This window comes from Heloderma suspectum, chromosome 3 (genome assembly GCF_057233095.1).
Source record: "Heloderma suspectum isolate Gila_16-S chromosome 3, 16-S_ref, whole genome shotgun sequence".
NCBI classification, from domain to species: Eukaryota; Metazoa; Chordata; class Lepidosauria; order Squamata; family Helodermatidae; genus Heloderma; species Heloderma suspectum.
This window is the reverse complement of record NC_139460.1, coordinates 252,184,268-252,201,168: the sequence shown is the minus strand read 5'-3', so window position 1 is coordinate 252,201,168 and position 16,901 is coordinate 252,184,268. Positions and strand designations below refer to the sequence as shown.

Here is a 16,901-nt window from a genome sequence, read left to right as displayed (position 1 = left end):
GGAGCCTTTGGATCCAGCATTCTGCCTTGCCCTGCCCCACCTCTAGAGCACTCCCATTTGGGGGCCTTCTGCAGCTTGCAGCTAGCAGTACAGTTGCACCCACAGACTTTTCTGTGGGTGTGACTGGGGCTTCTGGAGCAGACATCGTCCCTGCCCCCCCCCCCCATGGAGGCCCTCTGCCCCATCTTAAACTTTCAGGGATGGCCATCCCAGGTGGTTAGGATTGCTCCAGCTATCAGAACTCATAAGGCTCCGTGTAAAAGGGAATGGTCATGTTCATGACAATATTGTGAACAATGCGAAATTTGTGCTACCACTACCACTTTGTTGTGAACGTCCCAGGGAGCTTTGGCTATTGAGTGGTACAGAAATGAAATGAATATTCAAATGTTGTCAAAATGAAAGCCTATTGCTACGGTCTAGAGTTGCAATTTAGCAATGCTTAACAAATATGGTGTACGTCTCTTGAATGCATTTACGGTGTACAAAAACAGGTAACTATAACCATAGATGATAATACTATTGTTTATGCTGATTGCCTCTAATATCAGACAATCCACATTATCACTAGTTTATTTGGTACAAGGAGAGTGGTCTTTTGTTAATTGCTCAGCAAAGGGATTGAAGCAAAACTCATTGGAGTCAATGAAGTCCTTTCATTGACCTTCAAATTGGTTTTTGGCTTAGATCCCAAATGAACATAAGCTCCCTTTTAATCTTTGAAACACTGATCTGCCTTTAGCATCATAACTGAAATGAATATAGTTCCAGACACATTAGAGGATGGGCTGGGTTAACAGTATGTCATAAATCACTTTCCTTCCTTCCAGGAGTTTAGCAAGGAAAGCTATTAGGCGTAGCATCTTACCACGTAGTCATGATTCGGTGACAAGGGACCACTGTTAAATATTAATTAAAACTGAAACTATCATTGGTTGTTTTGCAGTGCTGCCAAGCTTCTGGACAAGAATCTATTCACTGTCAGCACCCCGAGTCCACTGCTTCCTTCTCCCACAAGTCTTCAGCTTGCTCAGCTGCAAGCCCAGCTTACCCTGCACAGACTAAAATTGGCTCAGACAGCAGTCACCCACAACACAGCAGCTGCAACTGTACTGAATCAAGTTCTCTCCAAAGTGGCCATGTCTCAGCCACTTTTCAACCAATTAAGACACCCTTCCATGTTCAACACCCCTCAGAGACATGCTGGCGGGCCTGGGGTTGTCAGTACTAGATTTCCACCTGGTGGAATACATTTTCCACCACAGAACCCTGCGATAGCAGCACCAGGTGGAACCCTGGGGCCTGTAGGTAACCTTCAAAATCAAAACCCAAATACTGTGGTCATAAATCCCTTTGGGGGTGTAATATCTCAGACAGCTGGACAACATGCTGTAGTTATGGGTCTAAATAAGACTGGCATCTCCTCTGCTACAGGTGGATTTTATGACTATGGTAAACAAGCATTGCCCTCTGATGCTGAACAGTGTAGCCAACCTGGCTTTGTGACCAGTGGGTCTCACTCAGTCCCAACTTCTTCTGGAGGTGGAACCTATGATGGACATTTTGGTAAACATGACAACCAGCCAGGATTTCAGAAAGAGTTTTATGGAGCCACTTCTAAAGGCCAGCATACAACTGGTGTACATACTTTGACTTTTGCTGGGGACCCACATCATTCTCATCAAATTATAAATCAAAAAGGAGATCCGGGGCCTGTAATACATGAAACAGAAACAAATAATAACTGGGGAAATCCTTCTGCTTTCTCTAGCCAAAGTAAGCCTGACATCATGCCCAATGCCAGCATGTGGTCATCAACAAGTGTCCCATATGAAATAAGAAATGAACTCTACAATCCTGAAGAACCAACACCTGACACAAAATTTAGTACTGGTGCTCCACTTATTTTCAGCAGAGCCAAAAGCAGTAAACATTTCAGTAACTGCCAAATGGGACAGAAGCAGGAACCAGTTATACAAGATCTGTCGGTGAGACCTCTTCAGTCTCATGAGCTAAATGACTTTCACAGTATAGCACCTCTTTGTTTCCCTCACATCTGTGCCTTATGTGATAAGAAGGTCTTTGATCTAAAGGTAAGTTTGAGGCAGACTTGGGCCTCCTCCTAGTATCTAGAAGTGTAAATGGATTCTGAGGGATCCTGATACCAGTTGAGTCAGTATTAAAACGCTGTTAGATTTGTTTATTTTGTGTATTTGTTTTTATTTATGTGTTTTTACATGCTTCCTGGAAACTCTTGATAAGTCTCTGGGAATCAAGCTGGCTTCCTTATTCTTTCACAGTTAGGATGATATTAGAGAAATTGTATAACCTGTCTAATAATACTGCTAGAGTTATACAGGCATGACTTTAAGAGATTTGGCCAGTGGTAGTGGCTAGAAAGGTTAAGTCTGAATCCCAGAATCTATGTAGAACCTCTGAAGAGAGCAGCTTAAAACACTTAGTGGCAATCCTAAGGATATTTCGTTTGTGTTTCATTTAAATCAGTAAGGTAGATATGCTTAGGAAACATTCTCTCAGTTGTACGCTGAGCAAATGTTTGGTAAGGATGGATTAATGATAAATGTAGCTTATACCTGAAATACTGAATTGTGGCATTTTAAAGCATTATAATGTCCTTGGAGAAAAAAAGCTGATATTAAAACATCAGATACATTAATCTTGATTCAGCATTGGACAGATACATGGAAAGATGCTATCATTCATTTGCCACTAGTAAAGTCTTGTGAGGCCTGACCTGCAGTCATTCAGTTGAGTTTCATTTATATGAAAGCTCAAACCTGTTACATAATTTGCAAGATGTCTGCATTTGTAAAATGATGTGCTTTGTTCATTTCTTTTGTCCAGAAAGTATTAATATTATGGGAGTTACTAAATACTTCACACTGACCTGTACTATTTATGAAGTCTAACCATTATTCTGCCACTTCCAGCTGATGTTTCTGCGCTGACAGGAGAGTCGTATGTCCTTAACTGCAGTGCTAATAGAAAAATATCTTTGTCCCAACCCCCAAGCTCTGCAGCACCTTATCTTGTTATGGTCCTGTTGTAATCACTGGTTTCCGATACCACTTCCCCATCTCCAAGTGGTATGCATTTGAAACCTGATTCACACTTGTAAGTGAGGGGAAGAGAACAAATCATCAGGTCATTCCCTGGAAAAGTGCAAAATATGGGTTGATGTAGTGAGAAAAGAACATTAATGTATAAATGGGTTGAGGCATTTTTAGCTTTGTTGTCACTGATTCTTGTCCTAGGAAATGTGGTAACTGAGCAGAGATGTTTTTTAAATGTCACATAGATTGAAGAAAAAGATGCTTTTCCAGTTTTATGGGTACTCAAGGGAGTTAAAGTATATTCATGGCTTTAGAAATGTCAGTACTGATATTTGATAACGTTTTCTCCTACTTGTATTTTGAAGTTACAAATATAAAGCCTGCTCTACTGCAGGCCAGTGTGCAGATGTGGCTTCCTCCTGCCTACAAACCCCAGCCCATGACAAAGAGCCAGAAATGTCCAGTTTCATTGCAGTACTCCTCCAGTGACACTGCTGTGAATAGGCTGAGCTGTTCCAACAGCTGTTGACAGCCACAGTGGCATCACTGGAAGGAGCGAAGGTTTCTGGACTCCAGCTATGGCACAGGTTTACAGGTATTTGAGAGTCCTGAGTTTGAGTGTCTGCATAGTGCCCTGCATATTGCAATATTTAGGTGAGTCAGTCAACATCATTTGGAATAACTTCATGTCAAACCTTCCATTCTCTTGTCTCTAAGATGTTTCAGAATACAAAATCCTTTATTTCCTTGTAAATTTCTGAAAGGTATAGAATCTTCCAGAAAAAAAATAAGGGAACTACTAATGTGTGTTCTTCATAGGACCTATTACAAATAAGCCTACTGGGTGGTGTCCAATGTTAGTTCTATTTAGAGGAAGCCCATTGAAATTCATGGGACTGAAGTTAGTAATGATTAACCAAAGTCCCATTCCTTTCAATGGTCCACTGTAAGTAGGACTCACATTGGATATTACCCAGTGTGTTTATTTTCTTCTATCATTTCCACTATTTTACGATATTTTTTCTCGATATTTTCACCTAGGACTGGGATCAGCACATTAAAGGAAATTTCCACATTCAGAAATGCATGGCTTTCACAGAGAAGTGAGTATTAAGTAGTGAAACAAATTTGTGTCTATAATAATCTGACTAACAAATATCTTTAGTACTTTCTATATATTCACTTTCTAATGTTCTGAACTACTCATAAAACATCTCAGTCATAAACACTACATAGATGTAGATTCTAACAAAGAACATAGGAACCTTTAGCAAATAAATGAAGGTGAGTGTTTGTATCTTCGACAGACAATGCATGCATGGCAAACATGATAGCAAGCTGTGACCTTGAATATTGAGGTCCCTATTCCTAGTCTAGCCATTGAAGTCTTTGGACCAAATATTCTGTAAATAGGACTACAGGTTCTGTAATCAGTTCAGTTGCATGGACTGTCTCACACATAGTGCTACACTTACAAAAGACAGAAGGAATGTGCACTGAGTCCAGATACAATTCCTATCTGAAACTCCTAGTTTCAATGGTTAGATTTATGAAGTCTAACCATTATTTTGCCACTTCCAGCTGATGTTTTTGCTGGACTTCCCCAACCTAAACCCTTAAGAGTTGGTGTGAGGCATCTCACTGATAACTGAGTATTTAGTTCAAGATGTATCCCAAATTTTCCTACTGTGATTCTGAATTTTAACCCCCTTTTTTCCTTTTTAGCACTGACATTCGGTGTGTATTAAATTCAGCTGAAGGAATGTTGCACTCATCTTCTCCAAATAACACATCTGTGTTTAATCTTTCTGGAGCTGAAGGTAAATTACAAGAAAAAAGAGTACTTCCTTTCAACTTTTTTTTTAGCGGGCATATAGTTGTAGGAAGTAGACATCTTTCATTGGCTGTTTATGGGCTCAAGACATAATGACTATGCATTAATATGTTTATGTTAGAAGTAAAATAAGGTTTCTAAGGTGTACACTTCTGGAATAATCTTGTTAGAATATTTATGGGAGCAAAGAACAAAGGTATAAGTCGATATATTTACAACTGTTGTGATCAAGGTCCTCCCCACAACTTTTTTGATAGCAAGTCCTCCACTAATGAGCTAGATCATCTGCCCAGGAAATCTCATATTGCCTGAATTCGTTGGGCATTGAGTCAAAGGGAAACTTTCCATAGACCTGTCAGAGCTGCCAGACTAAATCTTTTTTAATGAATCTAAACCTTTTTAATGAAAAGTAAGTCTGATTTTATTCCTGTGACTGCTGCCTTATTTGATGTTTTTATCTGCTGGTTTTATGCTGCTTTCCTGCCATTGGACTAGTTATTTTGTTTGCAGCTTTATTGTTTAATTCTGTTTCTTTCTTAATATTGTTTATTTGTAATATTGTTCATTTGATTTTGATGTTTTAAAATTGTGTTTGTATTTTTAAATACTTGTTCACCATACTCGAAAAGTTTAAAGTTGAAAAATGGGTTAAAATCCTTCAGATAGATAAATAAAATCTGCATTCAGATATTTAGAAAGTCTGAATCAGCCCACTGAATGCCTAGGCTGTTTGCTGTCTTCACAGTCCTTCTTGGAAAAGGCAACAAGCACAGCTCAGGGCCATTCCATAGTGCTACAGTACAGTAAATTCCTTGCAGTGTTACTTTAGGGACAGGGTTCTGGCAGCTATCAGGCTCTGGATTGGTGACATATAAGGATTTAATTGGATACTCCTGCTGTCCAGGGGAGTACATCCGTATCTTGCAGTTCTTGAGTCTGACCAGCTGCTTGTAACTAGTTGCCCGTTCTCTGTGCCCTGCTCCTTGCTGTCACATCCTGTTGCTAGTTATCTTCTGTTTCCAGACTGTTTCTCCCCAACCTTGCCAGCATTGTTGGGGCAAAAAATCTGCCAGTTTAAGGTGAACACTTCATCCATCTGATGAAGTGGACAGTGTCCATGAGAGCTTATACCAAAATATATCTGTTAGTCTTTTAAGGAACCACAGGACTCTTTGCTGTTTTAACTTCACATATACACCAATAGAGGCTGAGCTGACAGTGACTGATCAGGAAAGACTTAGAGCTGTGGAAGAGAGCTAAATAAAAATGTTGGCACAATGTGTAGCAGCTATGATAAAGGAAAATTCCATGCTAGGAATCATTAGGAAAGGCTGTGATGAATTAGATTTCTTGTCTCAAGGACTGAAGGTAGAACGATACTGCTTACTTATTTAAAAAGGAAGTTCATCTTCACTTTTTGCACAACCTCAGTTTACCCATTTCTAGGTTTTCACTGAATATGTGCCATTCCTTTAGATTACCCTTTAAATGCTGGGTCATCATATAGCTCTACATCTTCGTTTGGCCAGCCAGGTTCTACATTCTCTTCTGTACCACATGGAGTAAATGTGAGTATACAAAACTCAATACATGATTTTATTCTCAGTAATATGGTTCAGCCTTCAGTTCTTGGTGAACATGGAAGATTTACTTTAATGACATTAAATCAATTTGCAGTTGCTCCTAAATGCAGACTACCATTTAACTTGGGGTTGGGCCCTTATCACATCCATATTCCACATATGTGATTGCTCTCTGTTCCAGTGAGATGTAGAAAATAATGATGATTCATTGTGGATCTTTGGGCCAGCACCTCCCAAATCGTTTTACCAAAGAGATTCAACAAATGGCTTATATGTTCATGACCCATTTCTTTGTCCTAATCTTTAACGTGGAAACGAACTCTTCTTAGCTCCTTGTATTGTATTGTCCCTAACACTTCCTGCTAACAGTCTGGCAAACTTGCCTACCAGGTAGATCCAAATTCTTACTTAAATTCTTATTATTTGGGAAAATTTTCTCTGAAAAAACAGTATATAGTAAGTTAGCATCATTTTCCTAAGCAAGTAGGAAAAGGTTTTCTTCCATATCATGCACAGGTGCCAATCTCAAAAAGCAACACATTTAAAATAAAACTATATTTACATGGTTACATAGTTCAGGGTATCTTTTTTATTGAGTAGCTACAGTGAGACATGCAGACGATACCACCCTAATGGCAGAAAGTGAAGAGGATCTCAAGAGCCTCTTGTTGAGGGTGAAAGAGGAGAGTGCAAAAGCTGGTTTGAAACTCAACATTAAAAAAACGAAGATCATGGCATCTGGCCCCATTACTTCCTGGCATATAGAAGGGGAAGAAATGGAAGCAGTGACAGATTTTACTTTCTTGGGCTCCAAGATCACCACAGACGGTGACTGTAGCCATGAAATTAAAAGACGCTTGCTCCTTGGGAGGAAAGCTATGGCCAACCTAGACAGCTTAGTAAGAAGCAGAGACATCACCTTGCCGACAAAGGTCCGTCTAATCAAAGCTATGGTTTTCCCAGTAGTAATGTATGGCTGTGAGAGCTGGACTATAAGGAAGGCTGAGTGCCGAAGAATTGATGCTTTCGAACTGTGGTGCTGGCGAAGACTCTTACGAGTCCCCTGGACTGCAAGGAGGTCAAATCAGTCCATACTAAAGGAAATCAACCCTGAGTGCTCATTGGAAAGACAGATACTGAAGCTGAAGCTCAAATATTTTGGCCACCTAATGCGAAGAGAAAACTCTCTGGAAAAGACCCTGATGCTGGGAAAGACTGAAGGCAAAAGGAGAAGGGGACGGCAGAGGATGAGATGGCTAGATAGCATCACCGATGCAATGAATATGAACTTGAGCACACTCCGGGAGAGAGCGCAGGACAGGAAGGCCTGGCGTGCTATGGTCCATGGGGTCACGAAGAGTCGGACACGACTGAACGACTGAATAACAACAACAACAGTGAGACAAACAGGAATTCTTTGGCACAGCTGTCTTACAGTATTCTTTATGATAATATATCAGATATATGTGAATAATCCTCATCTTTGGTGGTGGTGTTGAACTTTTAAATTTAGTTTTAACTGATTACCATTTAAGCTATTTTGGTCATGGATTTTGGCAGAATCTGCCAGTTGAACCCGAATTTTGAGAATCCCAGCTTTCATTAACAAATTTCTATCTCTAATGGTTGTAGAGAGATGCTTGAAAATATGCAGGGAGCCTTCTCAGTCCAGAACTATATGAACACTGCAGTGCTTATATGTAGCACCCCATACGGGTTGAACGGATAATGGTTTACCTGGTTAAAGGCTGTTGTAAAGTGGATAAGGTTAAAGAGGGTGAAATAAAATGCAGACAGGATAAGAGTAGTGCTAGGAGAAAGAACTGGTCCTTTCTGTGACAGATGTGCTGGCAGGTTCCCTGTCTAATTAAATTAGTAATCTATGGGTGCTTCTGGGTCCTGCTTTTCTCCTGAATAAGCATGTATGCTATGCCTCTTTCTGGAGAAGAGAGGGTCTTGCCATGCTCATCCACATTTTTATAAACTGTCAGATTGGTTACTATAATGTGTTTTTATGTGGGCCTGTCCTTGAAAATGACTTGAAAGCTTTAATTGGAGCAGAATGCTAATACCTACCTCTTGGTAAAGTTTTGGAAGTGGAGACGAATCCAACCCATTCTGGGACAACTGTACTGGATACCAATCAGCTCCTGAGCCCAATTCAAGGTTCCATTTCTTCACTTTAAAGCCTTCATAGTCTGGGATCCACATACCATAGAGATTACCTCTCCCCATATGAACCCAGGTGCTTTCTACATCCTGTGTGACAGTTCCTTCTCTTACACAGTGTAAGATGAGAGCATTTATGGCAAGGAGCAAGGTCTTTGCTGCAATTGCTGTGGAATGACCCTCCCCACAACTGTCATGTCCTGACCTCAAGCAGAAGCCCACAGGGCATGGTGGGGCACCAAGCAGAGCAGCAGCGCAGCCCAGAATTACAGCACCTTGAATGGCTCCAAGTGAACAACTTGCTTCAACAAAAGCTGATGGCTGACTGACTCAGGCCAAGCTACCTCTCCTAGGCTCCACCTCTCAGATCTGAGGAAGCTGGTTTCTTAAAGGAACAACCCCTTGGCCTAATGGCAAGCATTTGTACACCTCTCCCTGGAATTTCATCTGATGTGGTCCCACAGCTGGTGTTGTGGAATGGGAGGTGCCTCAGAGAAATTGTGCTCAGAGGGGACATCTCTGAGAGTCCTGTCTCAAGCTCTGCAAGTTCACAGTTGTTTAGTATCCAAAACCTTTCCATGTTCTTCAGCAGGAAGTAAGGCAGCCACAGACTCGACCAGGTCCTCCTCTTCTGTTTCTCTATGCCTTGGCTGTCGCTCAGGGTCATGGGTGAGACACCAACAAGGTTTGGAGATGCTCTGGATTTTCAGCGTAGATTAAATCTTCCAAAAAACCTAGGGCTGCTGATGGGCATTGTGGCCCAGTGTTGCTGCTGTTATTTATTAGAGGTTTGAAGAGGTGGGGCATAAGCGTTTAAAATAAATATCTATTTTCCATGAATGATCACTCACATGGTGATTAGAAGCATTATAAATTTGTAGGCTTCCTGAAAACTATTCCTATAACTTGTATTTTAAGTAGATGTTGGATAGATTAGACGTGTTAAGGTGTTGTGTGCAGACAGTCTTTCAGCATGCAAGTCACATGAGTAATAAATTATTATACTATTAATATGATAGCATTCACTTTTGGACAAAGTGTTGACATAAAACAAAATGGAAATTATACTTGCGTCTATGCACAATCACAAAATATTCAAGTTTCTGAAAGTGTCAGCCATATATGGTCTCACCGCAAATAGTCAGGAAATGCAGAGTTATAACAGGGGTGCTGATCACAGCCTTCATCCTGGCAGAAGTTTATAATCTATATCCCAGATTCTAGGAACATCAACTGTCCTTCAATGCCTATTAAGCAAGAGGCATTATTTATTCCAAGCTATACCAGTCAAAAACCTAAAGAAATGGTAATCTCTTCACTTTATACAACAGAATAGGATGCCCTATAACAACAGCAACAACAACAACAACAACACTGGTATGACTTGGTCTTCATTAGACTTTTCCAGAATAGCTGAGGTTTCAGTGCACAATCTTGATACTAGTTTGCATCCAAAGAGGGCATCTTATATTCAGAATTTATACAGACATATTGCAAATGATCATATTGAAAAAGCTTTTTAAATGTTATTATTCCATGGGGAAAACATAATACATAGAATATTTTGATAGCAATGTAAACAAACATCACTCCCTCTTAATAGTGAATTCCGGTGGTGAATGTTGATAGGACTGGAACCAAAGCAGGACCACTGAGAAAGAAGTAGGAGGTACCCACATGCTCAGGGGAACCTCAAGGGTTAAAAAAAAAAAACATTTTAAAAAAAATGTAACACACACTCCCATGAAAAATAGCCCACTGAGGACTGAGCATGCCCAATCCTCATGGAATATTGAATGTCAGTTTGAAAAGAAAAATGGAAAACCAAAGGGGGCAGGCAGGAAATGGAATGGAATATCCTACTTGGCTGAAACCCTGAACAGCAGCACTTATTTTAGGATACACTACATTTTTTTGCAGATTCTACTTGTCCATAAAGAATATGAAAGAAAACTTTTTGCATTCCCATTCCTTTTGTATTTTTCTAGTTTGGCGGGGGGGGGGGGGTTAACTAAATATTTTTGCTGCTTCTAAATTGAGCCTAAAGACTTAAACTGGCTGAAGATATCAGCCATAGCTTAAGGAATCATCTTTAGGGGGAAAGAACCATCTTTAGTTTGATTTAGATAATGCTTCCTTTTAGAGAAATGTACAGATTCAAAACTTGGGGTTACATCATGCCAACATTAATTCCTGTAATTTGTCACTGTGATGTACACTAGACATGCAAGGCAAATGTTACTGTATAGACACAGTAGGTCAGATGTGCCAGGTGCCTCAGGGGTTTCTCCATGACAACGGAAGGAGAAGCCGATGGAGGATTACCTGGATTTTTTCAAGGAATCAGTTTTGGTGCACTTTGGTCCGTTCAGGGCTCCATGAGCGAGTGCACCGCACCAGTATAAGTCGCTTCATAGAACATACTTCTGGGTAAGGTGGGGGTATTGGAGTAAACGTCATCAGAGTGAGGGGGGCTCCCCAACCAATAAGAAAGTTTCTCCCCCACCCTCCAGGCTCTTCTTTCTCCTTCCACTGATACTTCCATAATGGGATGGATTGAAGCTTAGCACTAATTACTTCCTTACACCAACAAAACAAACAGTAAAGAAACACAGCTGCAGATTCTTCATTACTCGATAAAATCCTGGGAGGTCTCCTCCCATGAAATGGTCTTGACAAAAATCAGTCTCTTTCTCCCCCCCCATTAATTACTTCCTTTCAAGCAAACAGTAAAGACACGCAGCATAGATATCTATGGAACAAGCCTCATTGACCACAATGGGAGTTACTTTTGAGGAGACACCTTCTTCCCCAAGCTATGTCTGATTCCACCAATTTTTTTTTGTCTTCCCCTCTAAAAGCACGATCCCATTTTGTCACTAGCACACATTTGTCCAGCAAAACCTACACCCACTATCTCGTTATGCCATTATTACACATTTGCTGTATCGCACAATTGTGCGCTAGAGCAAATGCGTGTTAGAGGCATACTGAGATGGAAGAAATCACAATCCTGAAAGGAAGTATTTAAATAAATCACACCTACAAAGGGGTTTTAAATGTCACTGTGTCACTATCTTGCATTTGCCAGCTATTCCTATACCCCCTATTTCACTATTGCATAATAGTGCGATAGTGAGGTGGGGGTGTAGGTATTGTGGACAAAAGTGCTATTTTGCTTTAATGCTTTACTTTTTAAAAAAAAGTTACAGGCTTCCTGGAGCACACCTATACTCGGGGGGGATGGCCACCAGAGTTTAGTGGTAGGCAAGGTGAAGTAAATGCCCTGAGGTAGCTCAGAACTCTGACGACCAGCTGTGAAATGGCGGAAACATTGGGGGAACACAGGCGGGAAAAACACTGGGGAAACACCCCTTGACCAGGGTCAGTGAGTCATGGCCAAGTGAATGACACACCCCTGGGCAGGGCTATCATGCCGGAGTAAATGTAGAGGGTGGTGCACACCTCAACAGAAGTGCAGACAAGCTGAATTATAGAAAATAATCGGACTAAAAGTAGTCTCAGAAGAACTGTTTTTTCAGCAATAAGCTCCTGGGTGGCTGCAGGATGGCCACAATGTCATGTATCCCTAACAACCTCCAAACACAGCCAGCTTGGAGTAAATCGCTTGTGGAGACACCCCCTCAGTCACTGGCCTGTGATGAATATTTAGAATAGATAGGCCTGGGACAGAAAGACATTTTGTCCTAACTGTGGAGCAAGGTGTTTATACGTACTAAATCTGATCTGAATGAACTTTGAGGACTGCATGACAACTGGGAAGTCTGAAATATGAAATGAATAATTACAATTAAGAAAGAAATACAATAACTAGGATTAAGGAAGAATGGCAAAGTAAGTTTGTCTTTAAGGCTTGTCTTCATTTTCAGAGCAGGTTAAGAAAATGATTTTAACTGCATGCACCTAGTTGGTGGCTGTTTTAGAAATCTGTATCTAAAGTTATATTTAATAATTTCAGTTGCCACAAAGGAAATGTACACCAGGTCGGGTAGTACATATCTGTAATCTTCCTGAAGGAAGCTGTACGGAGAACGATGTCATCAATCTTGGACTTCCATTTGGAAAAGTCACTAATTATATCCTTATGAAATCTACCAATCAGGTATTCTTTTTTGTATTGTTGTTAGTTACAATAAAAGCATACATATGTGAAGGTATCACTTGGGTTTTGAAAATAAATGGTGCATACTTAAAGTGTAGTAGTTACTGCGAAAGTGACTATGCATAGCAAGTTTTTTAGTGCTTTCAAAATAATTATTTGTTTTTTAAATAAAAGGCGAATTGACTATACACTAGGGCCCTGTCTCCACGACAACGGAAGGAGAAAGGAGGAGTGGCTCACACGCATTTTTGTAGGAGCCACTTTTGGTCCAGGCAGGGCTCCACGAGGGTGTACATCACACCATTCTAAGTGGCTTCACAGAACTTCCGGGTGTATGGGTGGGGTGGGTTGGGGGTGGAGTGAACGTCATCTGAGTGGCAGGGGTTGCTCAACCAATAAGAGAGACCTTCCCCCCTCCAGGCTCCATAGGGAAGGTGCAAAATAGTTACTTCCCCTTCTGCACATTTGTAAGACAAGCCTCCCAACGAGCTCCCTTTGTAGCCCGCTCAACCAATAAGAGAGACCTCCCCCACTCCAGGCTCCATAAGGAAGGTGCAAAATAGTTACTTCCCCTTCTGCGCATTTGTAAGACAAGCCTCCCAACGAGCTCCCTTTGTAGCCCATTCCTGCGCTTGATCATGATAATGGGCAAAATAAACACTCCCGATGTGCACATTTGTAAGACAAGCCTCCCAATGAGCCCCAAGCCTCATTGAACACAATGGGTGTTACTTCTGAATAGACAGTATTTGGTTTGTGCTGGGAAACACAGGGATGGGAGACAGGAAACACCCCTTGACTGGGGTTATGGTAAAAGGCACACCCCTGGGCAGGGCTAGCATACCCGAGCTAAATGCGGGGGTTGGGGCATACAACAACTATATTGCAGAGAACCCAACTTAAGGAAAAGAATCGGATTTTAAGCAGTCTCAGGAAATCCAGTTTTTCCTTGATAAACTTTGGAGTAGGTGTTGGATGGCCACAACGTCATGTATCCCTAATGAACTCAACACACAGCCAGCCTGGACCAAATCACTGGCGGAGACACCCTCTAGTTCAGTTGTCCATTTTATTTTATTTTATTTTTCAAGTCCCTACACGTTTTAGAGGAACTTTGTCAACTTTGGTATTATTGCCCAAAGCAGAATACAGCCTCATCTATTGAATTCCACTATTGTAGTTGAATTTAAGACAACTTTCTTTAAAAAAGCAAACAAAAATCTTGTCACATGTTTATATTGCAAACTGAAACCAACACAGAAATGCCACATAGGAAATGACATTTTTTCTCAGTGGAGGAGAACATTCTTGTATAGGTTACCTGTTCCTATCCACTCCTAGAGCCATAACTATACAAAATTACTTTTCTTCTGGTGGGAGGAGCCCAACCCGTTTTCTCTCGCCTTCATAGAAGAAAGCAGGCTTTTGGAGCAACTCTTTAGTGATTTGACTACAGAGTTGCTCCAAAAGTCTGCTTTCTTCTATGACAGCAACAGAGAAAATGGGTAGGGCTCCTCCCACCAGAAGAAAAGTAATTTTGTCAAATCATCAGGTGAGACATTTATTACAAAGTTCCAGTGCAAAGGACTTTGAAGACTTGACCATCCAGTGGTCCAAAGGTCACCATACAGCTTCCTTCCTGTTGAACTCATACCTTTAATGCTGTGAACACTGAAACTTGAGAAAGTTTTTATAGTTCCCCACCGGCCATGGAGGGCTTCTTTTTCCAATCTTGTGGACATACAGTCAGGACCAGAAATATTGGAACAAGGATAACTGTTTTGGCAATTGGTCTCTGTACACCACCACATTGAATTTGAAAGGAAACACACCCAGATGGGAGCGAAGGCAGGACTTTCAGCTGTAATTCAAGGGGTTTGACAAAAGTGGGGCACTAACCATTCAGGAAGGACAGCCAGTGGCATACACACACACCCATCATTGGTTGCTCATAAGTAATGGAACAAACCAACATCATTTCAAACTTAAGGATCACCTTTAATACCTGGATGAAAATCCTTTGCAGTCAATGACTGCCTGAAGTCTGGAACCCATGGACATGACCAAATGCTGAGTTTCCTCCCTCGAGATGCCTTGCCAGGCCTTTACTGCAGCTGCCTTCAGCTGCTGCTTGTTTGTGGGTCTTTCTGCCTTCAGTCTTGTCTTCAGTAAGTGAAAAGCATGCCCTGTTGGGTTGAGATCAGATGACTGACTTGGCCATTGAAGAACATCCCACTTCTTTGCCTTGAGAAACTCCTGGTAGCTTTTGCTGTATGTTTTGGGTCATTATCCATCTGCAATATGAAGCGGCGTCCTATCAGTTTGGCAGCATTCGGCTGAATCTGAGCAGAAAGTACAGCCCTATACACTTCAGAATTCATCCTGCTGCTTTGATCAGCAGTCAGGTCATCAATAAACACCAGTGACCCGGTTCCATTGGCAGCCATACATGCCCATGCCATAACACTGCCTCCACCATGTTTGACAGATGATGTGGCATGCTTTGGATCATGAGCTGTTCCCTTTTCCATACTTTTCTCTTCCCATCATTCTGCTACAAGTTAACCTTGGTATCATCAGTCCAAAGAATCTTATTCCAGAACTGGGCAGCCTTTTTCAGGTGTTTGCTGGCAAAGGCTAATCTGGCCGTTCTGTTCTTGAGCGTTACCAGTGGTTTGCACCTTGTTGTGAAGCCTCTGTATTTACATTCATAAAGCCGTCTCTTGACTGTAGATATTGACAATGACATGCCTATGCAAGAGCATTCTTGACCTGGCTAGATGTTGTGAAAGGGTTCCTCTTCACCATGAGCAGAATTCTGCGGTCATCCACTTTAGTTGTCTTCTGTGGTCTTCCAAGACTTTTGCTGTTGCTGAGCTTGCCAGTTAATTCCTTCTTTTTCAGGATGTTCCAAACTGTTGTATTGGCCACCTCCACTGTTTTTGCTATCACTCTGATGGGTTTATTTTGTTTCCTCAGCCTAATGATGGCCTCCTTCATTCGCATAGACACCTCTTTGGACCTCATGTTGGGGGTTCCAGTGAACAGCTACCAAATGCAAATGTAACACTCAGAACCACCTCCAGGCCTTTTATCTGCTTGATTGGTCATGGGGTACCCAGGAAACAGGCCACACCTGGCCATGCAGCTGCTTGTCAGCCATCCGTTCCATTACTTATGAGCCACCAATGATGGGGGTGTGTGTATGCCACTGGCTGTCCTTCCTGAATGGTTAGTGCCCCACTTTTGTCAAACCCCTTGAATTACAGCTGAAAGTCCTGCCTTCGCTCCCATCTGGGTGTGTTTCCTTTCAACTTCAATGTGGTGGTGTACAGAGGCCAAATGCCAAAACAGTTATCCTTGTTCCAATATTTCTGGCCCTGACTGTAACAACTGAACATCTGCAGTTTCTTCTAGTGGAGAAGTGCCTTCTGAACTAGGCCCCTACATTCCATAGCCTGGATATGGAGAAGCAAAGTTTGAATTCCCTCTACCATAATTTTGGAGTGGTTAACAATCTCCTGTCTTACAGTAACCAAGAGAATTTACAAAGCATCTTGGAAAATGTTTTCCAAATGGTGCAGACTCAAAAGCAACTAGGCTATCTCCTCCAAGATCAAGGATTTTTAATCAAGGATTTTTAATTAAGATCAAGCCACCTACCATTCATGAGTGCTAAGCTTCCTTGCACGAGTGCTAAGCATAGATGTAAAGCTACTCACAATTAATTTTCTGATAAGCCCATCAGATTGCTGTCTTTCAAAATGATCGGCCTTAAGGTATTTTTCTTACTGGCTATAACTTTAACCAGAAGGATGTCAGAGTTGGGAACCTTGTCAGTGAGTTAGTGAGGAAAATGAGGTTGGATCAGTCTCCTGGACAATATCCAGTACCACTGTCCTGCTTATGCAGTTGATGTAGCACTAACCTTAGTGACCTCTAGAGCTACACCAATAGCATAAGCTGGTATGATGAGTTTCTCCAGAAAGCCTGTCACACCAACTTACACTGTTGGTGTAGTGCTAGAGGTTGCTTATGCTAGTTCTACATCAATTGTGTGAGCCGACTGGCAGTGTTGGATTCTCCCCCCTCACTAATTCAGCCTTTGTTCCTAAGGT

The 16,901-nt window shown here is 41.5% G+C and overlaps 1 protein-coding gene across 1 annotated transcript in view; it reads left to right on the top strand.

The window, feature by feature from the left end:
* Window positions 1-16,901, top strand: part of RBM20 (RNA binding motif protein 20) — a 191,627-nt gene that overhangs the window by 128,473 nt on the left and 46,253 nt on the right. Inside the window, exons 2-6 of the mRNA XM_084846282.1 lie at window positions 947-2,093; window positions 4,116-4,177; window positions 4,800-4,894; window positions 6,385-6,476; window positions 12,640-12,783. Of these exons, the coding sequence (XP_084702408.1) occupies window positions 947-2,093; window positions 4,116-4,177; window positions 4,800-4,894; window positions 6,385-6,476; window positions 12,640-12,783 (1,540 nt within the window). The remainder of the gene's footprint in view (window positions 1-946; window positions 2,094-4,115; window positions 4,178-4,799; window positions 4,895-6,384; window positions 6,477-12,639; window positions 12,784-16,901) is intronic.